Here is a 27,369-nt window from a genome sequence, read left to right as displayed (position 1 = left end):
TTGCAAATTCAGGAGCACAGAGGGCATTCTAACCTATTGTTCTCTCTGCATCACAGAATCCCTTGTTCTTCTTTTTTGCTCCTTATAACTCTGCCAGAAGAATCCCTCATCTGTGGTTCCTGTTTGAACAACACACAGAAAAAGGTAATCAGACGTAAAACACAAGGCACCACAACCAGCCTGTCCTGTGGAATTATTGCACAATAAGGTTGGCCTGCCTGTGCTTTGCCAGAAAGAGCAGGTGTTGTGCTGGTCCGGATCTGTCCAGTTAGAGGAGAACCACTGAGTCATTGCAGCCCAGGCTCACAAGACAGCTGCAGGGGAGCTCGGACCCACTGTTGGCCCCACAGCTGTCACTGTTCCCTGGATAGAAAAAGAGCAACCCTGCTACTCTTAACCAACCACAGTGACACTGAAATGCATTGTTTAACATCAGTCTGTTTACCAATGATGCCATGATACAGCTTAATCTGATCTATGTCTGTGTATTTTATACATAGAAAAAAAATTACATTGTTTTATTTTTTATTTAATTTTATATAATTTAATATTGAAAAATTTATATTTATATTATTTTAGGATAATTTTAATAAAACAGTTTATATATCTTTTTTGATTTATTATTTTAAATATTATAAAAATATTATAACAAATGACATATTATTATTATTATTATTAGTTTTTAAGTATGTTATTAATTAGTATATATAAATCATTTTATAAAATTGTATATTTCTCTCTCTCTGGACATTGTTAGAGCGCTCTCAAAAGGAAGAGATCTTGAAGCCCCCTGCTGATTGTATGGGGTGGATTCTGAATTCTCAACCCTCACGTCCCCTCAGGGCCGTCAGGACCGCCACCATCAGCCCAGGTAATCCCTAATAGCTTAACCGCAGACCTATCCCAAAATATCCAACAACAAACCCACCCCTACACTTCCATCTACCAAGCTTACCATATGCCACACAATTAGACCATGTTGAGTAAACATCACTTAACCCACTTTAAAGCTGATGAGCTAATTGAGTTTAATTACAGTCCCACTGTTATTGCAAGAATGCCTGGAGGGAAGGAATTTGTTCTAATTAAGAGGCTGCTGTTTGAGGTGCTGCTGTGTCATGAAATCCATTTCTGGGATGAAGACCTGTACTTCACTCTGAGAGTTTTATACATTTGATATCACATCAGGACATTGCTGTCATTTAGAGGAATCAGAAATAATCAATAATCAAATAATCATACCCAAGGAAGGAAATAGCTTGCTGTGTTCATAGATGAAAATAACTAAAGGGATTGTTGACCCACAAATGAAAATTCATCATTTACTCAACCTAAAAGATGAAAACTAGTCATCATTTACTCACCCTCATGTTCTAATGATAAAAAACAAAGATATGATAGGATTCTTAAGATTTTGTTAATAGTAACCAATGTTAATGGTAACCAAAATATTACCAACATTTTTGAGTCAAAAAGCGTGAGAAGTATCAAATTATGTCAAAATTCAAACATTTATAAAATATAACAGTTGTCATAGACAATATTTGTAATGTTAAACATAAAAATAAATGCATATCCAAAAATATACGATTAAAAATGGTTAACTTTTTGCCCTCTGCAACAGTAAAGAAAGTTTTCGTCATGAACACAGTATGCATAATTTTTACTTTCATACTTATCAGTAACAGAAAAAAAGGCATAATCCATTCGAGCACTAATACTAAAGCATTCTGGAAAATGAAGTTCTTTTTTTGTGTGTGTTATTGTCAGTGTGTACTGCCATTGACCCATTTTAAATTGAAAGGCATTCTTCTTATCATAGTAATATAAGGAAGTTTTGAAATAAATTTCTCTTAAGAAATGTCCTTGTGGGTTGTGTTCATGTTGTTGCTTACGATTGTTGAGCCAATGTCTATTTTTAAGTTACTGTACATCTAATCTGAGACACACTGTGAAGTTTTGTTTAAATTTTAGGCCTTTTTTTACATCTCACTCCTGCTGTTACTCAGCTTGAGCATGTAAGTTTAAATTAATTTAAATGAAACTTCAAGTTTTAATTTAAAAATGCAGATATGCATTGGTTTTCAACACACAAGTCTATGTTTTTTTAATCCATTTCTACCATAAGTGTGTTATTGATGTCATTTAGGTCATTTTGAATGGCCTTGAAACACAAACCATGTCCATATTGTCTGAGCTGCATGGTCCTGTGGCTGATAAGATCCCAAGGCGGCAGCTGGGCAGAGGCTGAGCTGTTCGCGAGGGTCCACCCGGCTCAGTTTACAGTGACAGCTGGCCTGCCGATGGTGGGGAAAAAGGGAGAGGCCAGGGCGTGAGGGCTGTTTCTGAATGGGACAGTGTAAGAGGACTACTTGTTGTATAAGGCTGGGGATTACCTTTGCCGAGACCTGGAGTAAAACATCCCTGAGGGACGCTGTGCTGTGTTGTGAAAGCTTAAGGCTCATGGATGATGCGTAGTTTACTAGGATAGAGTGGGGATTGCCATGTAAATATGAAAATATGTGTATGGTCTCATAACAGTAAACAAAGTGAATTTTAAATAATATAACAATGCAAAAGAAATGTTGGGAGATTTATGTTTTATATTAACTGACTCTGTCTTGCATCATATATTTTTTTCTTTCTCTTCCCCATCGATCCTCAGCTCTGGGAGAGGGAAGAATGGGATGAATTTTGAACCCTGAGCTTTGGGGCATCCGGTCGAGGCCTGGACACTAATACTCATGGCTTTCCGAGAGATTTCCTGAACCTGCTGGCCCACGCTGTGAATAAAGATGCGGAAAATTAGTCTTGGCTTCAATCCATATTGTTTATTTATTTATTTTTTTGGATTATGTGTTTCCATTAGGTCTCAGAATAGTATTTATTTTGGAGCAACCTCATAGATTATTTTAGACATGTCCCTCAACTGTAGGTCTCAGTCTTCCCAGAAATAGCCATTCACCCTCAGGCTTGCCCTCCTGGCCAAATTTACCAACCACAAATCAACAGGCCACCTTGCTTACCTGCCTTAATGGTGACTAATTTGTCACTGGAATGTGCCTTTCCATCTGGGGTTTATAGTAAACGGCTGTTACTTTGTGAAGTTGATATATATCTTGAGACCTGTTAGTATAAATTGTGACTAAAGTTGACTGTGATTAGATGTGTTTGTTTTCAAATAGAATTTGGTTTTGCTATAGGTGCTGATCAAAGACGAACATTTCAGGTTCAAGGTTGGTTAGTGCACTTCCGTATGGGGATTTGATAGAGTTTACAAGAAAATAATTTTAATCATTAAATAATATACTTGCTCCTGCTCCTGCTAGTAATTCTGCTTGTCTGTGTACTAGTCACTATCTATCAGTTTGTGGTTTAGTGGTGGGGATTTTTGTTTCTTTCTGCATGTTACGTTGTTACACCAATAGGTTTGAATTATCTGAATAATTAATTGAGTTGATTCGCTTAAAAACACTGATTCATTCAGGATTCAGGAATGCACCACTCAGATGTTCAGCGGTTCATCTGTGGCTTTGTTTGTAATAATTTAGCTGTCAGTATTGTGCTTAAAACGTGTTTAAAATGTGTTATTCAGTATTAACTTTTTATTTATTGAACTGTTTTATCCACCTTATTTTTAACATAAGAGTGTGAGCAGACATTTTGGTGTGGGCCACTTCCAGTTATTTTAGCTGTACAAAAACAGTCCATTGTGCTGCAGAGCACTAAACCAAGCACCAACTCTCACTGCAAGGCCAGACTAAGATTAGCACTTCTTGTGGGATGGGGGATCCACTGGAAAGGCTTATTGAGACCCAGGTTTAGAAAATTACGTTTCGCTCTCAGTTTCTCCCCTCTGGTGAGAATCAATTCAGCAGTGGCTGAAGCTTCATCCTCAGAGTGGTGTGTCCACACAGCTGGGCTGAATTAGAGCTTAGTGGGCAAATGTTTCCCATGTGTTCCACAGTCACAGGCGTATGGCTTCATCTCACAAGCGTGGAAATTGTAGCTAACGGTAAAGACTTTAAAAAATAGGTCTGTCATCCTGCAGACCTTGCGTATCCCAAGCTTTACATTCCTGCAAAGAGTGTCCACATCAGTTTTTATGGTAAATCCTACGGAGGATTTGAGTTGTACAGTTATACATTGTCTGTGTGCTAACACAGGCTATAAAGTATACATTTAATCGAGTTAAGCACTTGCTTTAGAATTTGAAAAAAGACTGAGATGGATATTGATACAGAATTCACTACTAAAGTACTGGTTTCCATTTCCAGCATGCTTACTGTATGTGCCTGTGTTTGTATGTGTGGGTCCTAAAAGCAAAAGTCCATAAGACATTAACCTCTTTCCTGGCTTTTGCAAAATTTGTAAATTGATTGAGCACAAAATCTCATAATAATTTCTAATTTAATCATACCTTTCTCTTTCTGCCTCTCTCTCTCTCACACATACAGTACACATACACAAACTTATTTGCCCTTGAAGGAATAACCAAAGAAAATAGATGAAGCTTTTATTGGCCACTCTCAATCATCTGAATGAGCAGCAGGGAGCTTGGGTTACACATGTCCACATTATTTTCTAAATCGGATCCTTAACATGTTGTTTTTCTTCCTTCAAAGATGAATTGTGACCTTGTGAAGAGCTTATAGAAGAGGTTGATAACTTTAAAATGGGACCACTTTGTATTAGAAGCTCGCTATTAATGTGATATGCTGCAAGTCATTGCCTAAAGGTTGTAGTGTGACAGAAATTACTGTCATGCTCCTCAAACAAATAGAAGGTGGTGAGTGTAAGCAGCATTGTCCACATAAGAATGACATGCAGGGTTAATTACAGGCCTGTTGCAATACAACGGACAGAGTGTTAACAATGCTACAAGTTTTTACATGTAGCATTAATTATTTCAGCCCACTAGACACACACAACTAATGTCAGTCATGTTATAGACATTTGTAATGTGCTGTCATTGTACCTGAGAGACGGAGGTGAATATATACTACAGTTACAGTTTTATATGGGAAAACTGGATGGCAGTTTGCAGGTGGATACACTGAAAAATTCCTCTCGTAGTAATAGTATAGACAGTATCGGGTTTGGTTTCAGACACTATATGGCACAATTGAAGAAAAAAAAAAACATGCATAAGCCGTCTGAATAGTCTGCTCTTATGCCACTTAAGAAACCTGTAGTTGATTCCTCAGATCAATATGCCCCGATATGTATATGAAGGTGTTTTAGAGAGCCTTAGTGAATCTGCAGTGTCTATTTTTATGCCTGTGGTTATGGTGCACGTGTTCCCTTGGGTTCTTTATGGAGCATGATGAATGAGGTGCTATTCACAGTTTGAGGCCTAGCTCGTTTGGCTGCCAATATAGAAACTCAGTAGCCCACTTGCTGACATTCACATTGCAGGGCTGTGATGGCAAAGCAGGTGTTGTGTTTTTTATATTTTTGTTGTTTGTTTTTTTAGTTTAATGTCGTATCTTTCACGCCGACTTTTCCTCCAGTGCATCAGCAGGTATTTTTTTTGTGTTTTTTTTTTGAAAAAAGAGATATTGTTGTGAGGCTTTTTATATTTTTCTAAATGTAATTATTTTTGTTTTATTTTTTTCTTATTGATTTAAATGTTTGAATTTGCATTGTATGAATGAAAAAAGCAAACATGCTTATCGAGCATTATGTGATAAAAATGTCTAGTTTAGGTCCTTAGCACATTTTACATGTGCACATTTGAAAATTCGGTGTCATATTTCTAAAATAATGGCACATCTTGAGTTGCAGTGACATCTAGTGCTCTTTGTGTATAGACTATATCTATGCATGCAACATCCACTGTTTGATACAGACATCAATTATTGTTTCAGTAACCACAACAGAAGTAATTAAACATGGTGGGCTGGATGGTTGGGGAAGAGGCAGGTAGGTGGTTGCCTGACTGGGCCAAACTTATAATTGGGTGCGCCAGACCCACCCAGCCACCCTGTGGAGCTGGGCCTGTGAATGCTATTTCATGATAGAGATGTATGATTGGCCATAGTAATTATTATAATTCACTCTTGTCAATTATTTTATAAATGCAATAATAGCTGTGATTTGGTAATGGCGACAATATAATTTTAAAGGTCTTAAAAGTCTTGCAAATAGTCCATCTGGCAAGCTAGCAAGTTTAACTTCCATAAATCACATAAATTTGTATTTGCAAAGCCAGACTGTAAAGGCCTGGAGCAGCTCTTTTAGAAACTTTGAAACCTAAACTGGGGCTGTTTGTATGAACTTAACCTCTATGTTAAGATTCTGTGTCTTAAGAGCAAGTCTGACAGTTAACAGCTAACAGTTAGCCAATGTGTAATCATCTTATTTTTTGGATTCATCTTAGACTAATCTATGCTTTTATGTAACCAAAATAAAAAATTAAAACGTCCAGTATTAAAAAAAATAATAATAATTAGATGACTTACTTGTAATACTAGTTCTAAATATTTTATGCAACTGACCCTTTGTAGAGGTGATGTCTGATGGTCTGATGCCACAATTCAGCGTTACACAACACTGCCCTCTTCTGGACAACCGTACATAGCACTACTACTATTGTTTTGTTGATGCTGAAATAAACTACAAATATTCGATGAAAAACTTAAACTTAAAAAAAAAAAACTGAAATGTTGCCTTGGCAACTAACTGAAATAAATCATTTTAAGTTGAAATTAATAAAATATGAAATAAGCAAAAAGAGATGAATAGAAATATTTAAACAAAAATAATGACATTAAAATGACAAAAGCACATAACGAAATTACCTAAATATGAACTCAAATTAAAATGAAATCTTAAGATAAAAGCGTATTAAAAATATATATATTACAAAGTGGTTACACAAACTGAAAACACTTATATTTAGCAGTTCAAAATAATAGTGCCATTCCTCCTCACCAACCCAATTTCAATCAAAAAATGTCTTTCTCATGCATCAGTTTGGTCTTGAAAATATATTATAATATACTTTTTTAATAATAGGCTATATAATAATATATTAGATAATATAGGCTATTAGATTAGTTATTATACTTAAGATTCAAATATTAGATTCAGTTGCTGACATTCACATTGCAGCGCTGGTGGCAAAGCAGGTAACTTATGTTTTAATATTTTTCGTCGCATGATTTCTCTCTTTCACTTTCACTTTTTCCTCCAGTTCTAGCGGACATCATAAGATTTTCTCCGCTCTGTTTTCTTGGGAAAGTCAGTGTCTTCATATATAGATCAGTTCATGAAGCCTCATAGCCTATTCGTTTTGGATTGATAGCATTTAAACTAGTAGCTTTGTACAGTAAAAGACAGAAAAACATGCTGCATTCCAGCCCTAATAGTGATTAATTCAAAATGAATGGATTCCCATGTCATCTGTTTGTAAGGGAAGGACTGAGTCAGGTGTGTCAATTCATCGGCGTTGTCTTTGTTATGCTCGCATTGTCTGCATAGTTTCTATACTAGATGACGGCACAAACGCGGAATGAGGCATGTACCCATGAAAGCTTGTCGCTGTACTTCACACAGATCAACAGAGAGAGAGACAGAATACGATTTCCTGCAGAGGACGACTGCTTAGCTCTCTGTGGTTTGCTCTTTTAGTTTTTATAGCCTACTAAACTGACAATGTTACGAAAAGACTTGCTTTGTTTCTACGTTTCCTTGAACGTGTTGTTTTGTTCTTTATTATGAGTTCGTGTTAGCTGAAAAAAAAACCTTTTACTATATGACTGTTTTGTTTTGATTTATTGCATAGAAGGTTTTTGCATCGAATATTAAATATTGGACCTACAATATGAAATTCAACGGATTTATGAGGCTTCGTATCAGGGAGGCGGTGGATTTAAAACCAACAACTTTTTCAACTCGTCACACTTTTCATAAGAAACTCGTCCTGGATCCTTATATCGTTGTTAAAGTTGATAATCTGAAAGTTGGACAGACCGCCACAAAATCGAAGACCAACAATCCGACCTTCAATGATGAATTCTGCCCTTCCATCACAAATGGCAAAGAGCTGGAACTGGCTGTTTTCCATAACACTCCTATAGGCTACGACGACTTTGTCGCCAATTACAGAATCCAGCTTGAGGACTTTATAACGTCGTCAAACACAAGACAAACGTTTGAAGGATGGGTGAGTTTCTAGGCTACTGTGTACACACCGGACAGGTTGCATTGACTGCTTAGACTAGTAAAAAGTAGACAGGTCTAATTTAAATCTGAATAGTAGGCTAAGATTTGTTATCCCTTGGCTAACTAGCCTACTAATTGGTCGAACTAGTTTTAAAGAGTCCGTCTTAAAGACACAGTACACCCATTAATGACAGTTCTGCTTAATCAGTTGACGGTAGCCATTGACTTCTATAGAATAAGGTGAAAATACTATGGAAGTCAACGGCTACCGTCAACTGTCTGGTTAGCAACATTCTTCAAAATAGCCTACCATATTTTGTGTTCAACAGAAGAAACTCGTACATGATTGGAAGAACTTGAGGTTGAGAAATTTAAATGATGACAGAATTTTCATTTTTGAGAAAATCTATCCCATTAACGTAGTGGCTACTTAAGCAGCTGGCCAATATTACAGGGCTTTTACAATAATTCATTTGAGGCGGAAATGTTGATGTGATAAACAGTTGGTGATAATATTTTTGTGATATATTGGTTTATGCATTTATGATAACATGACAAATAATTTGTTTTATAAATGTAAAGTGCAAAAAAGCGAGCTGTGGTTACCTTTAGCACAGGTGTTTTCTTTCTTTGTGTACTTATTTGACTTATTGAAAGGTTGTGAAACTTTTTGTTACTTGTGTTTTAAAGTGGCCTACATTCTTGGAAACCCCCCCAACTCTCCCCCCCCCAAATTTCACATCCTTTACTTTTGATAAAAAAATACTTTGATATGCATTTGCAGACAAAACACAAAATACAAAGTAAGAGAGATGTGAAAAACCATTGGCCTCTTTTCTTTGCACTTTCAGTCTTTCCTGACTACAGGCCTATTAGGGTTCTTGTAAAAGGGTCCTGTCGCTTTCATTTGTGCAGTAACTAGGCTGTGCTCAAAACCACATGTTGCACCCCACCATGCATCACGGAAACTTTCAGAGCGTTACATTCTCTTGCATCTATAGGGTAACCGTAGATGTGCGGTTTGATATACTCGTGTTCTGCTTTTCCTTTAGTCCAAGCGATAAAATCAGATCAAATCCGTGATCAGATCAGTCCTTGTGAAGTTTTTTTTTAAGTCTTGAAAAAATGATGCTGAGGGTGTTTAAGGTTATTATGTTTCATGCTAAAACGTGTTTAGAAATTACACATTAACATTTGAACACTGAACATGATACCATAATTTTTAGTATTTGCTTTAGTCAAATTGCATAATCACCGTTTCAATATAGGTTGCAGAAAATGTGCTGGTTATTTTGCAAATGTGGTTCTCTCACTCTGTTTGTGGGGGACGTGCTTGCAAACTCACATACCACCAGTGCAGACATGCTGCTCAACCAAACTAGCTAGATTCCTCTCTTCGCCCCTTATAACCTCTCCTGTGTTTTACATCTTACTTTCCCCACATGTATGAATTGCAATAGTTATCAGAACTTAAGTTGACATTTTGTTATGATTTCCATTTTGTTGTGTGGTCTGAAGTGTAATTTTAAAGCCAGCTGCCAAACATATCTACTGGTTTGTGGGTAAACCCATGCTTTGGCTTCACAGCTGAGAGTTGGTCAATTAAATACTAGTTATTTTTGCATCTCCCATGGTGGTTTACTGGCAACCTAGTTATAATGTGTTTTATATTTTTTTTTTAAAAAGTGTCCTATCAGATGCTGTGTTGGTCTCTTTAAATTTTATGCTTTTTAAATACTATTGAAGTGGTTGGGTCAATGCTTAAACCTTCCGATCTCTGAAGCACTTGTTGTGTTTGGTGGTGCATGCTGTGGACTTGACTCCCTGAACCAGCTCGTCCTGCTTTCCTCGTCTTGCCTCATGTTACAGGAATTCCTCCCACACTACAGGGCAAGCTAAATGATAATAAGTGAGAGAATGACTTAGATGGCAAGATAGAATGACTAAGACTGTGCTAGAAGGTTAGTGTGAAAAGCTAGAGATACGACTCTGATAATATGCTGCAGTTAAATATGATGTTATATTATGTTATGTTATACATTAAACCAAACAAGCTTTCACTCATTGTAACAAGAGCTCACAGCATTTTAATTTATGCTAAGTGGTGACCACATCACACAGTAGCCACATCCTGCACTCTAAAAACATTTTAATTTACCTAAATGTGTCACCTTTTACTTGTCAGGGTTACCAGCTTAATGAAAAGTATAATGCGTTTTTTTTTTTTTTTTTTTAATTTCAATTGTTAAATATTTATGTGTTCAGGCTAAAACAATAATTTTACATGTGATATAATCACATTGTGGAATAAGTAAGTATTTTAAAATGTTTAGGCTTTTAAAATACTTTAAAAGTATTTTTTTAGTTTGTTTGTGAAGGAAATGAAGTATGTCCTCCATATATCAGGCCTGCTAAAATGCTTTTGTTAAAAGTGATATTTTATCATATTGTTAGCACCTAGAGTGTTTTAGTGAGCTTTTAAAGTGTTATCTCACTGACTATCTCTTCTTTCAGGTGAAACTGGAACCCGAGGGGAGTGTGTATATCACCATCTCTCTCACCGGCACCTTTACAGATGGTTAGCTGTTTTTGATAACTATAGATATTTGTATTTTATTTTTTAACCATATCTATTTATTTGAATTATTATTGTATAAAAATCAGTTATATTCTGTGTAATACTTTGATTTTAATATAATTATGCTGATTCTGTGTTTGTCTGCTATGAAGATTTACTAATTATTAATTAGAACGTTTATGGTAGTCAGTTAAGCTGTGAATGAAACCTGATGTGACATTTTTCTTTTAGATGAAGGGAATGTTTTGTTCACCATTTTTTATCTCTTTAAGATCTTGTTGTATTTTTGTCTTTCAACATGATACACAAGCTCTCTTTTAAGTTTTATTCTTTTGAAAATGTATAAGGATCGTAACTAGATTAAAGTAGTACTTACCCACAGCACTTTGTTTTAAGTTTATGCTTAATTTTGTAAGCAATTTAATTGTGCTTACTGAGTGTTGCCATGCATTTCAGATGAAGCTGTAAATGGACTGAGACCCCATAAAAAGTTTACAAGAAAAAGGCAAAAAGCTTTGAAGAAAAGAAAGGTCCACCAAGTCTATGGACATAAGTTTATGGCAACCTTCCTTCCCCAGCCTACTTTTTGCTGCCATTGCAAAAACTTCATCTGGTGAGACTTGCACTGAAAACACACCTTCATGCACATAAAACAATCAACAAATCAGACTTGCATAATACGTGTTATGCCAAGTGATTAAAAGCATATAATCATTCCCCAGGGGTGTTTTTGGAAAGCAAGGTTATCAGTGTCAAGGTAACTATGTTTACTTATATTAGTGGAATAATAATTTCCCCATATGTTTTAATATACTTCATGCACAAGGATTAACAACATTCACTTGTATGCCTCATTATTCTAGTGTGTGCGTGTGTGGTTCACAAGAGGTGTCATGATTTGGTTGTTAGTGAATGTACACGTATGAAAAAAGATTCAAATGAGGTAAGAGTGTGAGTATGTAAATGCATATTGCATATTGTCTTGTGGATCAATTTCCCACATACATATTATTTTGTGTACAGGACCAAAGACAGGGCTTTAGCATCAATCTACCCCACCATTTTAGAGAGCACAACTATAAAGTTCCCACATACTGTAACCACTGCGGATCTTTACTTTACGGCCTGATAAAACAGGGACTCCAATGCAAGAGTAAGCACATATTTACTCGACTTGAAATGCATTGAAATACAATAGGGGCAAGATTGTTGTTGTCATCTGTGTGGTGTGGATTCATCCAGGTTGCAAGATGAACATCCACAAACGCTGTGAACAGAATGTTGCACTTAACTGTGGGGTGAACAGTGCTGAACTTGCCAGCAAATTGTCTGAGATTGGATTGCTCAACACGCTTTCTAAAAGAAAGTCTCAGGTAACATTATAAAAAAGCCTCCTTTATCAGGGAATTTTGGTTTTGTTAAATGCACATTTATTTTGTTTGTGAGATATTTCTCCACCCTTGCGTTTGCTTACATATCTGCTTACTTTTTCACAGAGTTCTCTGCACATGCCAGGAATAAAGGGTCAGAACTCCATGAAAACCATACAGCCTACGCTTGAAGAGCCAGAGGAAGATACTGTTAAAGTTGGTCTGGAAGACTTCAGTTTCTTGCAGGTTTTGGGGAAAGGCAGTTTTGGCAAGGTGAGACATACAGGCAGGTCTGCCAACTCTCATGCACTCAGTGTAAAACTCATGCAAATGCCACTGTTCCCACACTCTGATGCCACACGATAATTTTCTCACGCAGTGAAAGGCACCCTCAAATGAAAATAAGAGCAGTTCAGTTAAGACTGTGATAATAAGATATAACCGATACAGATTTGGCAACCTCTCCAGTGCGTTTTTGTGTTTGTGCTCAGGACAGCATTAAATGTTTTGTTTACAACATGTTTTTGTAGCGTTGAGCAGTGTAGCCAATCACAGATATAGCTATTGATTTCTTGTACATCTCTGATTGGCCATTGCGTTCAATTTAGTCAGAATTCAATCACCGCTCAAACTCTGTGTTCTGCATGCTCGCGAATCCTCTCATCTTCTTTATTGATTATGACTATCAATTGACATAGTGATAACCATAGCAATAGACAGTAGAGAATATAATTCATCAAAATTAAGCAATGTAAATGCAGACTAATAGATTCATTAAAAAAAAAAAATATAAAAAATTTTGGTCACACTTTATTTTAAGGTCCAGTTCTCGCCATTAACTACGACTTTTGCCTTCATTAATTAATAGTTATTAATAGTTAGTAAAATAGTTGTTAAGTTCAGGTATTGGGTAGAATTAGGGATGTAGAATGTGGTCATGCAGAATATGTGTTTTATAAGCTCTAATAAACAGCCAGTATGTTAATAATAGGCATGCTTATAAGCAACTAGTTAACAGTGAGAATTGGTCCCTATACTAAAGTGTTATCATTGACTTTTTTGCAATTTGCTCACTGTGCATTACTATTCATGCTTTGGTGAAAAGTTATTTGTTTTGCAGCATTGTAACAGTAATTTAACAGAATTTTATGATAAAAACACATTACCGTTCATTCCATTTGATTCTTATCAAGTCTTACTATGTCAATTCCAGTACCAGTTCAGCTGTACACTCTTAAAAGTAAATGTTCTTTATTGGCATTTGTGGTTCCATGAAGAACTGTTATCCATGGAACCTTTTTATAACACAAAAGGTTCTTTTAAATAGAAATGGTTCTTTAGATTTTCAAAATATTCGTCACACTAAGAAGAAAATAGTTCTGTGGCATCGCTGGAAAACCGCCATTTGAAACCTGTATTTTTAAAAGTGTACTTGTAAAACAGACATGCATTTTTAACCCACAAAAATCTATAATTGTATATATGTACATAGGTGATGTTGGCTCGTCTAAAAAGTGACCACAGGGTGTTTGCTGTAAAAATGCTGAAGAAGGATGTCATACTGCAAGAAGATGATGTAGAAGCAACCATGATTGAGAAGAGAGTGCTGACTCTGGCTCACCAGCATCCATTTCTTACACAGCTCTACTACTGCTTTCAGACTGCGGTAAGAGACAACAAATAGTAATATATATAAAAAAAAAAAAATTATATATAACACATGAATTACACATTTCATTGTGTTGTGTTTTAGGGTTAAATGTAACTTAACAGATAATGTCTATGCAGAAAATGACTACAGATTGTTTTCTACAGATTTATTTTTTCTTATACACTCTCAGAAATAAAGGCACACAGTCTGTCACTGTGGCGGTACCTTTTCAAAAGGTACATGTTTGTACCTAAAGGGTCCATTTTGGTACCTTAAAGTGTACATATTAGAACCTAACAGGAACAAAAGTGTATCTTTTGAAAAGGTACCACCCCACTGACAGCTTTTGTACTTTTATCTCTGAAAGTGTAGGGCACTTTGAACTCTGTGTGATTCCTAATTATACAAATGAATTCTTAGAAGGCACATTCTTTGACAATAGAAGAATCTAGAAATGTGTCTCAAACAGCCTTCAGCTGAAACAGCCAGAGAAAATGCAGATCATAGTCGGTCAGGGGTGAACTCAATGCAGTGTTAGATGTGTTTACGTGTTATCGGGTAGGTAATCTGTAATGTGAGCCAAGGAGAAATCACGCTAGACGTAGCAGTGGAGACTGATTTCTGTGACCATGATTTCCATGTTGACTGACAAACCGGGAAAAAGGTTTTGTTGAATGTAGACACTTCATGTCCCTCACTCAACCAGGAAACACAATGCTGTTTGACAAAAACCCCTTGACATCATATCAACAAAATGCATTTAAAATTCCTGAAATGCCTTGGATTTTGCCTTTAGTGTTCTGAAACTGATTGTATTTTTCATGAGAATGTAACCTGACGGTAAAAATCTGACAGCTGAATAGCAGTCGGTTCAGTAACAAAAGAGTTATTGAAAGTGATATCAGATGCTACTTATTCACTTATATACACTCTAGTTTGTTTTAATAAGATTCCTGCCCTTTCTGGAAGTGTAATTTAAAATAAAAACCTATCTTTTAAAAATAATCCAAATGAGTGATGACTATTGCGATATCAAATGTAAACAGTAGATGGAGCCTCTTGTTTAGAGTCACATTGTGCGGAACAGTATTCACTTCCTGCTGAGGAGAAGTAGCCTGTCTTCTGCATACCAGAGCGACTCAGTGAAAGTGTGGGAGGATACTAGCTAAAGGGAAGTGATGCAAGCTTTCTGTTGATTTACACATTTTACACCTCTTGACCTCAAACACTACATCTCTCTATCTCTCTTTCTCTCTCTATTTTTCTTTCTCTTCTTAATTTTTTCTCCTTTGTGTGTTTATGATGTTAATTAACATATGATGGGTTTATACTTTGTTAATTAAAGTGGCTTGCAAGGTCTCTCTCTCTCACACAAACACACACTATCTCTCTCATACATATTTGTATGTGGTTTACAGGACTCTCCATAGGCATAATAGTTTTTGTACTGTACAAACTGTATTTTCTATCCCCTCACCCTAAACCTACCCCTCACACAAAACTGAATGCACTTTTAGATTTAAAACAAAAAACAAAATAAACACTTTTTTGTATATATATATATATATATATATATATATATATATATATATATATATATATATATATATATATATATAAATAATTTTTTTTAAAGGTCATTTGGGAGTGTCCTCATAAACCATGGTTACATTGTAATACCTATGTCATTATACACATTTTAATAAATCATATAAACCTCTACACAGAGAGTAATGCTTCTGTTCAGCAAGGACATATTAAATTGATCAGAAGTGACAGTAAAGAGATTATTTAAAGAGCATTTTTAACTTAACGTAATGCTTAATATTTTTAGAACGTGATACTTTTTTCTTTGATTCCTTGATGAATAAAAATTTAAAAAGCATTTATTCAAAATAGAAAACAGCATTTGTTCAAAATAGAAGTCTTTACTATCACTTTTTATCCATTTAACTCATATATTTTGAATAAACACTGTTCTTTTTAACTTTTTATTTATCAAAGAATCACAGGTCCTAAAAAATATTAAGCGGCACAACTGTTTCCAACATTAATTTAAAATCAGCATATAAGAATGATTTCTGAAGGATCACATGACATTACAGACTGAAGTAATCATGCTGAAAACTCAGTTTTGCTTCACAGGAATAAATTATATTTTAAAGTATATTAAAATAAAAAATATATATATTTTAAGTCGCAGTAATATTTCACAAAATTAAGTTTTTGTTTGTTTGTTTTCTGTATTTTTGATCAAATAGATACAGCCTTGAACATTAAAAATCTTACTGATCCCAAACTTTTGAATGGCAGTATTTTGTACTGCATCACTGTGTTTTAGTACACAAGTACACATACTGTAGTTAAAAATGCTGGAAAGAGTACAATAATATATTCCCTTACTTTTATAAAATGTTTTTCCATGTTATTTTTCCATGTGTATGCTAACCTGTGCTATTCATTTCTCAGGAGCGGTTATTCTTTGTCATGGAGTTTGTGAATGGTGGTGACCTCATGTTCCACATCCAGAAGTGCAGGCGTTTTGACGAGCCACGAGCACGGTTTTATGCTGCAGAGATCATTTCGGCCCTTATGTTCCTTCACTCCAAAGGCATCATTTACAGGTGAGGAATACTGAGGATTATTTTAACATCGCACATTTCCTGTCATTACATTACTTTTGAGCTAGCTGTGGATGTAATAGTTTCCTCACTGGTTTAATTTACAAAACATTTAAATTCCCAATTTAAAAAGAAAGTGTATTTGAAATTCATTATGTTCATCTGAAAATACTGCAGATGTTCACACTCCAATGCCACTGCCCTCAGTTATTTGCTTTGACATGCCTGTGAAATCTTGTCTGCGCATGTCCTGACACACTTAGTCAGATTTTACAGACAGTCTCCGCCCCTGGCTTAGTCTTCCTTTTTCATGGCGGGACATTGTGCTCTTCCTGGCTGTAATCACATGACCTTTGCCTACCTGAGTAAGCTTTCTAAACACCCCTGTAATAGAGCCAAGCCCAAATATAAACACATCTGACAAACTGCTTTCCCATTCAAATAAGGCTTGTGGCATTTACAAGCTTCCCTGCGGGACCTTTAGAGGAATGGTGGCGAACTCTGCTGAACCCCTGTCATCTTTACAACCGTATGGCCCCTTTTATGGGCACTCTCACCTTTCCTTTTGATTTTGTTGGGCTTTAAAGATAATTATTTTAGGGTAATTATAACGCTTCTGTGAGTAGTGAAGCTTAAGGGGGGAATGATAAAGAGTCTTGGAAAAGATGGCAGTGTTGTAGTGCAAGAGGACTGTGGGGACATTTTTGAGTGAAGACCAGATCTGATGTTACAGCCCTGCCCAGCATGCAGTGGAGCTATAATTACATAAGCTGTTTACTCAGGGAAACAGAGAGCACGAGGGAGGGAGAGAGAGAGAGTTTATCACATGATTTTGTTTGTTACGAAGTGCAATATAGTATGCAAAGATATTATTCCAAATATATATTAAAATATTTTCATCATGCCCATTACAAGATTTCAGCATCGATCTTAAGGGACCACCTGTAACACAGCTTTTTTATAATCCAGCAGTACAATGATTCGTTGACCTCTGAGTTAAGCTGTTCCTCTCCACTCTACCTTACTTACCCTCGATCTTATTTTAGAGGCTACTGTAATGCCATGTAATCTGGCTCTGCTCTAATCTGAGGACTGGACTATACCGGGTTCATTTAAAAACGTTGGACAGTGCATGACAGAAACAAGGAGTGCATTAATGACTTTAGTGTTTTAGTCTCAGGTTCTACATGGAGGCTTGGAGAAACTGCAAATGCAGAGTGTTTATTCAGTTCTCAAACTGATTCACTGTTGCTAATGTACACGTGGTTTCCAAAAGGGCATCAAGGAGGCTCTTTCTGTTGTTGTTTTTTTTTTTAATGAAAGGTATAGTTCACACAAAAAGGAAAATTTGCTAAAAATGTACTCATCTTCAAGCCATCCAAGATGTAGATAAGTTTGTTTCTTCATCTCAACAGATTTTGGGAAATCTAGCATTACTTGCTCACCAATTGATATCCTCTGAAGTGAATGGGTGCCGTCTGAATGAGAGTTAAAAAAAAATCACAATAATCCACAAGTAATCCACATAATTCCAGTCCATCAATTAACATCTTGTGAAGTGAAAAGCTGTATGTTTACAATAAACAAATCTATTTTGAGAGTCCTCTATCTATAACATTGCTTTCTCCAGTGAAATATTTGTCCATTTGAATCAGGAGAGAAACATGCAAAGATCAAGCACAGTCCAATTTTCTGAACAAATATGTTAGTGGATTTTGTTTTGTTTTTTGTTAGAGGACAACAGGTGATGTGCTTTTTCTCTGGAGGAAGTGTTATTATGGATTATGGGCTTGTATTTGAGCCAGACATTTTTGATGGACTGGAGTTGTGTGAATTACTTGTGGATTATTGTGATGTTTTTATCAGCTGTTTTGACTTTCATTCTGACGGCACCCATTCACTATAGAGGATTTACTGGTGAGCAAATAATGTTAAGCTATAGATTTCTCCAAATCCGATGAATAAACAAACTCATCTAATTCTAGGATGGCCTGAGGGTCAGTAAATTAGTACATTTTCTGTGAACTATTCCTTTCATTGATAAACCATAATTATTATTTTTTAAGTTATATTTATGGGCTTTTGCCTTTAGACGACAGGACAGTAGTGAGCAGACAGGAAAGCACTGGGTGAAGTGAGGTTGGGCAGACTTGGGTTGTTTTACGTAGAGAAGAAAGTATGTGGTTACGTCACTGATGGTTGGGCAAAAAAGAGACTTGTCCATTTTTACAGGGCCTGAAAAAGTTCTGCCAGGTCTCTGTGGTTGATGGCCAGGCTGGTGAGTCTGCCACGCTGTTACTTTTCCCTGCGCCAACTCTCCGACACTGTGAGCGTGAGGCTCTGCATGTCTCTGTTCTTGTTCATTAGGCATGAAATACAGCAAGTTAATATATCTTTTTGATTTTCTTGTCATTCTCCCTCTCTTCCATTTGTGCCATTTACTTGATTAATAAAACAAGAATAAGCTTTGTATAAATTGTTTGAGATGAAACAAGAAGACACAAATATTTTAAAATGTAATTTATTTAGTTACATTTCCAGCATCCTTCAGAAATCACTCTAATATGCTGATTTACCATTCAAGACACATTTCTTATTATTATCAATGTTGAAAACAATTGTGCTTCTTAATTTGATCAAAACACAATATATATATATATATATATATATATATATATATATTGATTTTCTTTCCAGATATGCAAGGAAACTTCCTTTATCATTTGACTGATTCAGCTATTCTCAAGTAAAGAGAATGATTTTATGAATGTTTCACACAAAAATACCTTTATCATTAACAGTGTTGCACATACATTGATGTATTAATACCCTGACTGAATGAGGTAGTGAGTGATGGAATCAGAGTGTTTGCTTTAAAACACTCTGTTCTTTGTTGTTTACTAGGTAATGCGGCAGAGTCACGCGCTTTGAACACCATTGTAAAGAGGTCAACACTCAATGTCTCCTCTGTTAATTGTGTTCTAATGAAATCAGACCAGATTTCCTTGGGAAACTTTAACCACTGCAGGCTGTTAGTCCAATTTACGTTCCGTCATTGACTTTTCCACGGGATCAATATGCTTCTCCGTATCTGATGACAGGAGACTGAATGCTGCTTCTTGTGCTGATTACTCTTCACCCTTGTGTCAAGCATGCAAGCATTTGCACTACATGCTCATTCTGTCATTGTGTGTCAGTACTATTTGAACTCTGTGAACCCTGTTTGTTATTTACCATGATGTGTTTGCAATATTTTGTTTACATTTTTGTGCTACTACTGGCTGTTTCACTTGTTATTGATGACTTAATGCTTAGGCACACATGAGTTGTAATACCTGTCATTCATAAAATTAAACAAATCCTTCAGTCCATTTATCAAATATTTTGGCTATTTAAAGCATTTAATAATTGTTTTCAGCTACCAGTAAGAGTATTCTCTGGTGCATAGAATGCATTTTAACATGTTTAAATAATTTCAGTGGAATTACACAAAGTAAAGAAAATCCATACGATTTTTGTATTTAGTCAAAGTAAAAAGTAATGGTATTTATTTATGGATATTTATATTATAAAATATTTAAAACCTGTACTCTCATGTATTCAATGTGCAAGGAAAATATGTAAAAAATATTATCACTTATTTGACGGGTACACCCTGTGTTATTTTATTAATACCATTGTAGTATTTTGAATTGATTTTATTTTTTATATTTCCAGTTTTCATTTCCATTTTAGTTTACGTTTTAGTAATTTTGTCAACCGGGTTTGTATTTTAATTCTTCAGCTTACTTCAGTTTGATTTCAAATAGTACATTTTGTAGAATGTAAGATCACTTACTACAGCATAGTAAAAAAATGTTTTGTTTTTCTATCAAAGGGACCTAAAACTGGACAATATTCTCCTGGACAGAGATGGCCATTGTAAACTGGCAGATTTTGGCATGTGCAAAGAGGATATACGTGAAGGAAAACTCACTAGTACCTTCTGTGGGACTCCTGATTATATTGCACCTGAGGTGAGCATCACTAAAAGATCATTTGAAAGAAGATGGTGCTTAATATTTGGGAGTGTGTTCTCTTCCTATATAGCATGTTATATGTTATGTCTCTCTCAGATCATCCTGGAGGAGCCGTATGGCGTATCAGTGGACTGGTGGGCTCTGGGTGTGCTGGTTTACGAGATGCTGTCAGGTCATGCTCCATTTGAAGCAGAAACTGAGGACGAGCTGTTTGAGTGCATCCTGAAAGATGAGATAATTTATTCATCTTGGCTCAGCAACGAGGCAGAGGACATCCTTAGAGGAGTGAGTCTAGATCTACAGTCAAAATATCAGACGGATTAAACAAAGGTTGTTTGCATGCACTTTAAAAGTTTAATTTCAGTCGGATTAAGACAGTTTGTCTCATTAAAAGGTCTTGAAAAAGTCATTGTAGCTCGGCTTAATCCAACATTGGATTTTAAAAGACAGAGGTATTAGCCATGTATTTAACCTTCAAATATATAATTTTATATTCTACATTCTGTCTCCACAGAAATAAAATAATCTCCTCATCTCCTTGTCTACATGTCAAAGTGCAAATGCGAAATTAAAATAAAACCAGAGCAATGAAGACTGTAGCTCAACAACACAAAAAGCCTTGTAGCTAGATTATAACTTCATATGTAAACACTCACAGATGTCACTTTAATGAAATCCAATGTTTTCCATAGCAAGTACATTTGTCTCTCTTTTTTTTACTAGACAAACTGTTTTACTTTTACACTAAGGACACAACTCCAGTGTTTTGACTCTCAGGCAGCTATGTTGGGAAATCTGTAACTTTCCTGGTAGTGATATCTCATTAAACAACTCTCTTCCTCTTCTGTTTTGATCACTCATTGCCAAGACATTTAAATCAAAACTACTCCATTGCCTTCATGCCGAAACATGACTCAAAAAAAAAAAAAAAAAAAACTCAAAACTGGCTTCATTTAAGAGCTCCAAGTGAACATGTTTCTTGGCTAATGCAGCGGAGAGGCTTTTCTGTGGGTTTTGGCCAGCTGTTCCCATATAAGCACCAGTAAACATGAGGCTAATTTGCTGCGGAGGGCAAAGCCTGTGGGCTGCAGTTTCTTCCCTCAAAAGACCCAGGATATCAGGATCACAGACTGTCCCTGTCCTTTGTGCGTCATTACATAAGCTCCACTGTGCCCCATGAAGGGTTAAAGAGCTGTGTCATGGTAGAAGGATTAACATCACGTGACTGAGTAGAGGTATTCTTGCATTAGTGGAGTAAAATCCCTAATAACTCTGGGAATGTTTCCAAGGGCTTAAGTCAGTGATCTGTGCAGTATTTTGGGCAGTAAACTTTCTGGACTATTGTGAAAGTGTAAAAAGACAAAGTTGTATTTTTCCAGTGATTCTTAACAAAATATCACTTCTAGTTTATCCGCATAAGGCAAATTCTGACTTGTTGGAGTTAAAGGGGTCATATGATGCGATTTCAAATTTTCTTTTCTCTTTGGAGTGTTACAAGCTCTTGGTGAATAAAGAAGATCTGTAAAGCTGCAAAGACTTAAGTCTCAAATCCAAAGTATAAGTTAACTTTATATTAACTTAACTTTAAAGTATAAGTTATAAGTTGAGACTCGTCCACGCCCCCCTGAAACGGCTCGTTCTAACACGCCCCTACATCTCTAGGTCAGTATGTGGGAAGATTTGCATAATGCCGCCCAGATGTTCACGCAAAGAAAGAAGGCGTACCTTTTATTCTCGTTGTAGTATTGTTGTTGCCGCTGCCGCCATGTCGTATCGACGCTGTGTGTTTCACTGTGAAAGCGAAACTACTTTGTTTGGTCTTCTAAAAGAGGTCGATATCCGCTTCGTCATGCCTGGGGCTGATCCGTGCTGGTCGCTGAGGAAATACATCAACTTTGTACTGTGGATCGCAGAATCGGCTTTCACCATGGACGAAGCACCGTACAGCCCGGGGTCGTCACTTGTGGTTGGTATGCTCCTTTGGCACACTAGGTACGCTCCTTCGTAGAATCCGCCTGCCGCACCGTTCTCAAGCCGCCCGCCTCTGCTCACTCAAGGCGAAGGTGTGTGAAGTTGTTTCGTTGAGAAAGCAAAACTACTTTGTTTTAGCCTTCCAAAAGAAAACGCGACTAGAAATCATGTTTATATCATGTTTATAATGGGTTTTATGTGTTTGTCTCGTCGCTCCGGCCGGATAAGGCTTCACAGTATCTTAAGAGGCGTAACATTTCCGTTTCACGCTTGAGGCATTCAGCCAATCACAATGTGCTGGATAGCTGGCCAATCACAGCACTTCTCGCTTTTCAGAGAGATGAGCCTTTTGAAAATCGGCGCGTTTCAGAAGGCGGGGCATAGAGGAGAAACAATAATGTACAGTATGTGGAAAATAATGTGTTTTTTTTTTTAACCTTAAACACATTCCATTACACCAAATACACAAAATAATGTTCTTTTTAGCAGCATCATATGACCCCTTTAAAATATAGTCATTTTCATGCATAAGAAACCAAGTGGCATTTATCTGAAAGATACTGTAGCTCAAGTGCACTTTTCAAACATACTGGATTCGAAAGCTATAGATGATGAAGATTTCTGTTTACTCTCTACACAGTTACTCAGCAGAGACCCAGCATGTCGGCTGGGCTGCATGGATAGAGATGGAGGAGAAGAGGCCATCACTGCACACCCGTTCTTCACAGGACTGGACTGGGAGAAGCTGAACAGACGAGAGATCACACCACCTTTCACACCTCGAATAGTAAGCCTACATCACCACTTCTTGTATTTATATTGAATATGCAGGACCTATTTTTATTTACTGATTTCTTTTAATTAATTTCATTTGAATTTATTTGATAAAATAATGTATTATCATTCAACTACTACAATTAAACACAGTATAAATTATGACTAGTTTAATATTAAGTGACGTGACATTCAGCCAAGTATGGTGACCCATACTCAGAATTCGTGCTCTGCATTTAACCCATCTGAAGTGCACACACACAGAGCAGTGAACACACACACACTGTGAACACACACCCGGAGCAGTGGGCAGCCATTTTTATGCTGCGGCGCCCGGGGAGCAGTTGGGGGTTCGATGCCTTGCTCAAGGGCACCTAAGTCATGGTATTGAAGGTGGAGAGAGAACTGTACATGCACTCCCCCCCACCCACAATTCCTGCCGGCCCGAGACTCGAACTCACAGCCCTTCGATTGGGAGTCCGACTCTCTAACCATTAGGCCACGACTTCCCACGACTTAATAATAATAGCCTAAGTTATCTTTTATTATTAATATTAATGTAGTTGTTGTTAATTTTATTAGTTATTCCATTGTATTTACGCAAACATATTAGAATTTAATATAATATATTTCATTTTATATATATATGTGTGTGTGTGTGTGTGTGTGTGTGTGAACAATGTTAAATAAATTATATAATAAATAGAAAACAAAATTAAGTAAATAAATAAATGTACTTTAAAATACTGTTGTTGAATTCTATTTATAGATCCACCAAATGGTGGCATTTATCAGTACACTGATAAACATATAATAACTGATAACCGAATAAAATCAAAGAACTGATAAGTGTGAATATTGGTCAAAAATAATGTTTTGTTTTGTTTTGCAGGATTCTATTGAGGATGTAAACAATTTTGACCCTGACTTCACTCAAGAGGAACCCTGTCTTACACCCATCGAGGACAGTCTTTTTCCTTTCCACCAGGAGGATTTTAAAGACTTCACCTACACAGCTCCAGAGCTGCGGCTGCACTAACATCAGCTGTGGTTTATTTATTTTACATACATAGATTATATGTTACTTTCCCTAATTAACGGCTTCTAGCGAACTCGTTGTGAAACATTCTGTTGACAAACTTTTTGCCAAGTCTGTCAAGAATATGGACATGATTCAAACTGGAAGAAAGCAATACAATATACTCCACAGGATCATCCAGACGAAAGGATTATTTGTAAATGCAATGAAAGGAAGAAAATAATGATCTCCTGAAATGAACTGATGCTTTTTGAAATGTTTTTATCTGCATAAATGTATGCAAAGTCTGTCACAATTTTTTTTTTTTTTTACAAGTGTATTACTAGCATGATAATATTTGTATGTTGCCAAGTGCTTTGTCTTCCAGCTCTTTACTAAGCATGGAAACAAATTTATGTAACTTACATTGAGCTGTTAATTCAGTGTAATGAGTTGTTAAGTTATGTGATGTGTTGTAAAGTAATTCTAACTAAAGTCTAAATTATGAACTTGGAAAATCCTTTTGTAACAGGCTATAAGAGACAATTTTGGTTTACCTAAAGCACATGTGACAACACATATCACCTGTCCAGTTCATTGAATAATGAATCAGGGGACTTGTGGCATGAGATAGAATCATGAAACTTTCATGAGAAAAACAAAAAACATATCCTTTTCACCTCAAAGAACAGAACAGAGCTGCGGTCATGTCACATTTCTCCGTAGATGTGGAAATCCTCAATTAATAATTTATTACCCTTGATTCATTTGTTGTTCTCACGAGCTTACCCAGTATTTGAAGCAACCTTTATACACTGATAATACACCATCAACTAATGCTGCACACTGTTAATGGGGTTAAGATGCTTTTATGAGCATAAAACATTTAACTTGAGGTCTGTTCTATGCTGCCAATTCACGTCTATTTCATTAAGTAGCTTATACAACTGAACTAAAGACCCCATTCTTTTTTCTTTTCTATTGAACTGTTTTGTGCTCGAATTACATGTCTGGAAATTTGGTTGTAGTGATAAATGTTTTCTATTCAAGCATTCTCTTGTTTGAAAAGTGGCATTACCCAATAAGGGTTTTTACGCGCTTGCCCCAAACCAGTTGTAACTGGAAACTCGGTTGGCATTTTTCTGGCAGGCAATAGCAGTTATAATTAGATAAATAATGACAAAGCTGTTTTAGAGATGATAAAGAATGATCTGCTTATTTATTGTCAAGCAATTTATTTTTGGTATTATTTAAATATACTTATACCTTACACAAATACACTTACACCACTATTGCGGGTTTAATACAGGTTAGGATCAATCAACAGAATTTGAGGCATAATACCAGAAAAAATGCTTTCTACTCATTTTCTTAAAACATTAAGAAAAATTTCTCAGAGGCACTTAAAATAACATTTACTCATAATTTTATAAAAGCATTCCTCTTTTAGAACTTGTGTATTATTTGAGCTGAAAAGTTGTTCTTTTCAATTTTATAACCGTTTTAGTGTTTTGACATTACTTTGTTATGACAACAAAGTTGTAAAATTGAACTAAAAACAACTTCACATTGAAAAGATGATTTTTTTACACTAAAATCATGTTAAGATGCAAATTGTTTTTTGTGGCTATACTTGCGACATATTGAGTATTTTAACATTTACGGATTGACCCCTTTCACTTGTAAGTTCCACTGTAAGTTTCTCACCCTTACAGAATATTTTGATATTGTTTCCAGAAGCAGTTAAATGCAGGTGATAAAATGATGAAATACTCTCCATTCTGAATTCTCAGGGATGTTGTGTGAATTTTTTTTACTTGTAGTCTAGTGTTCTGGTGATTCTTCCAGTTAGGCTTGTGGTGTTAAACTGCCAAAAACCAGCCATGTCTGGTTGGGAGGTGGCTTCATGACTCAGACCTTTCATTGAGTCAGCACTGCTGAGAAGTTCATTGGGTTTCTTCAAAATATGCCAAAATTATTGCATTTTTTTAAAGTGGTTCAAATTCAAAAATAATGCTCTTGGCAAGCAGAGTATACTCTTACTGGAACTGAAGTGTTTCTGAGTGTCTGCTAATTCTATTCAGGGGCTTTTCTGTATCCTACAGTGTTTCAGTAGAGTTCGGCTGTTCACTTTTCCACCATCAGAAATAATGGTCACATTATTAACTATTAAAAACAAACATTTTGGTCCCACTGGCTTTTTGGGAACATGTGAGTTGGAGTTGAAACTAGCAGATGTCCTGCTCTGCGGTGCTCCATGGAAAGAAAAAAAAACACTCCTGATGATGCATGATATCAGCTGTTAAATCTTTACTCCCAACTGGAAAAGAAATTACTGTTTTTGATTTCCTTGATCTCAGAGATGGACATACTGTGATGATATTTTTAGAACTGGAGCAGGATGGTTCATATATGGCATTTTATCTTTAATTATTTCCTCAGTTTCCTCCCTTGCCATATTTGACTCAGACTCTGATAGTCTGTAATTTGGGTCTTGGGCTTCATGCTACATGAGATGACGTTACTGGAAACAGTGTTTACTGTGTATAGCAGCAACCTGGTAATTCCTCTTATCTTTCCTGAATGGCAGAGAGAAAGCAACTGCTTATTTTTAGAGCCTTAAAGCCCTTCACAACCCACTTTGACAGGTGAAAGAGTTTAACACCTGCTAAAGCAACTCCTCTAGTTGAAGGTTTGATCAAAGCTGTCAGGTGCAGGAAGACAGAAACTCTTTTACAACAGCAAAAGACAACCATCAACATCAGCAAACTGCCATAAAAGCTCAAATCTTCCCTCTCATATCTGGATTAAGAACATGTATCATTCTTTATACAATAAGACTTGTGTATGACACCATAGACTTGTGCAAGTGTATTTCCTTAAACTTCTAACCTCTATGGAGGTCAGCTAGCTGACAGTGAAGAACTGTTTTCAGTCTTTTTCTTGCTGTTTCATCAGTCATTCATTCGAGTCATGTGCTTTCCACTTAATCTCTTCAGTTTCATTAGTTTCTATACCTTGTCCATTTATTTTAGTTATGTCTGTCCGTGATCAACATGAGTCAGTGACAATCTCTGCCTCCACATCAGGAGAAACCTTAAATATGGCCTTGGTTGCATCTGACAGTTAACCCTAATGATGCTGTATCCATTGGCACACTGCTTATAAACAACAGCTTACAACTTATAGTCATTTTCA

General features: G+C 36.2%; 1 protein-coding gene across 2 annotated transcripts; it reads left to right on the top strand.

Annotated features, from left to right (window-relative positions):
• The first annotated feature begins 742 nt into the window (after positions 1–742).
• Positions 743–25,389, top strand: prkchb (protein kinase C, eta, b). 2 transcript variants are annotated; one of them, XM_042746508.1, is made up of 14 exons: positions 743–871; positions 10,684–10,747; positions 11,204–11,360; positions 11,470–11,504; positions 11,611–11,690; positions 11,771–11,900; positions 11,990–12,120; positions 12,244–12,390; positions 13,610–13,783; positions 16,238–16,392; positions 20,267–20,405; positions 20,505–20,693; positions 23,020–23,166; positions 24,046–25,389. In XM_042746508.1, the coding sequence occupies exons 3-14, from the start codon at positions 11,305–11,307 to the stop codon at positions 24,190–24,192; spliced, it is 1,530 nt and encodes a 509-aa protein (XP_042602442.1). In that variant the 5' UTR covers positions 743–871; positions 10,684–10,747; positions 11,204–11,304; the 3' UTR covers positions 24,193–25,389. The 2 variants fall into 2 exon arrangements, with proteins under 2 accessions (XP_042602442.1, XP_042602441.1); XM_042746507.1 differs by lacking the exon at positions 743–871 and adding an exon at positions 7,254–8,170.
• The last annotated feature ends 1,980 nt before the right edge of the window (positions 25,390–27,369 follow it).

The sequence above is a fragment of the Cyprinus carpio genome, chromosome B20 (genome assembly GCF_018340385.1).
Source record: "Cyprinus carpio isolate SPL01 chromosome B20, ASM1834038v1, whole genome shotgun sequence".
Classification (NCBI taxonomy): domain Eukaryota; kingdom Metazoa; phylum Chordata; class Actinopteri; order Cypriniformes; family Cyprinidae; genus Cyprinus; species Cyprinus carpio.
Note: the sequence above shows the minus strand (reverse complement) of the source record. Positions and strands in the feature narration are given on the sequence as shown.

Bases quoted from the DNA above. Each gene is read 5' to 3' on its own strand.
- prkchb (XM_042746507.1), top strand. From the start codon at position 7,829: ATGAAATTCAACGGATTTATGAGGCTTCGTATCAGGGAGGCGGTGGAT. The intron at 12,121-12,243 runs GTAACATTATAA...ACTTTTTCACAG, and splicing joins TTTCTAAAAGAAAGTCTCAG to AGTTCTCTGCACATGCCAGG. The intron at 13,784-16,237 runs GTAAGAGACAAC...TTCATTTCTCAG, and splicing joins ACTACTGCTTTCAGACTGCG to GAGCGGTTATTCTTTGTCAT.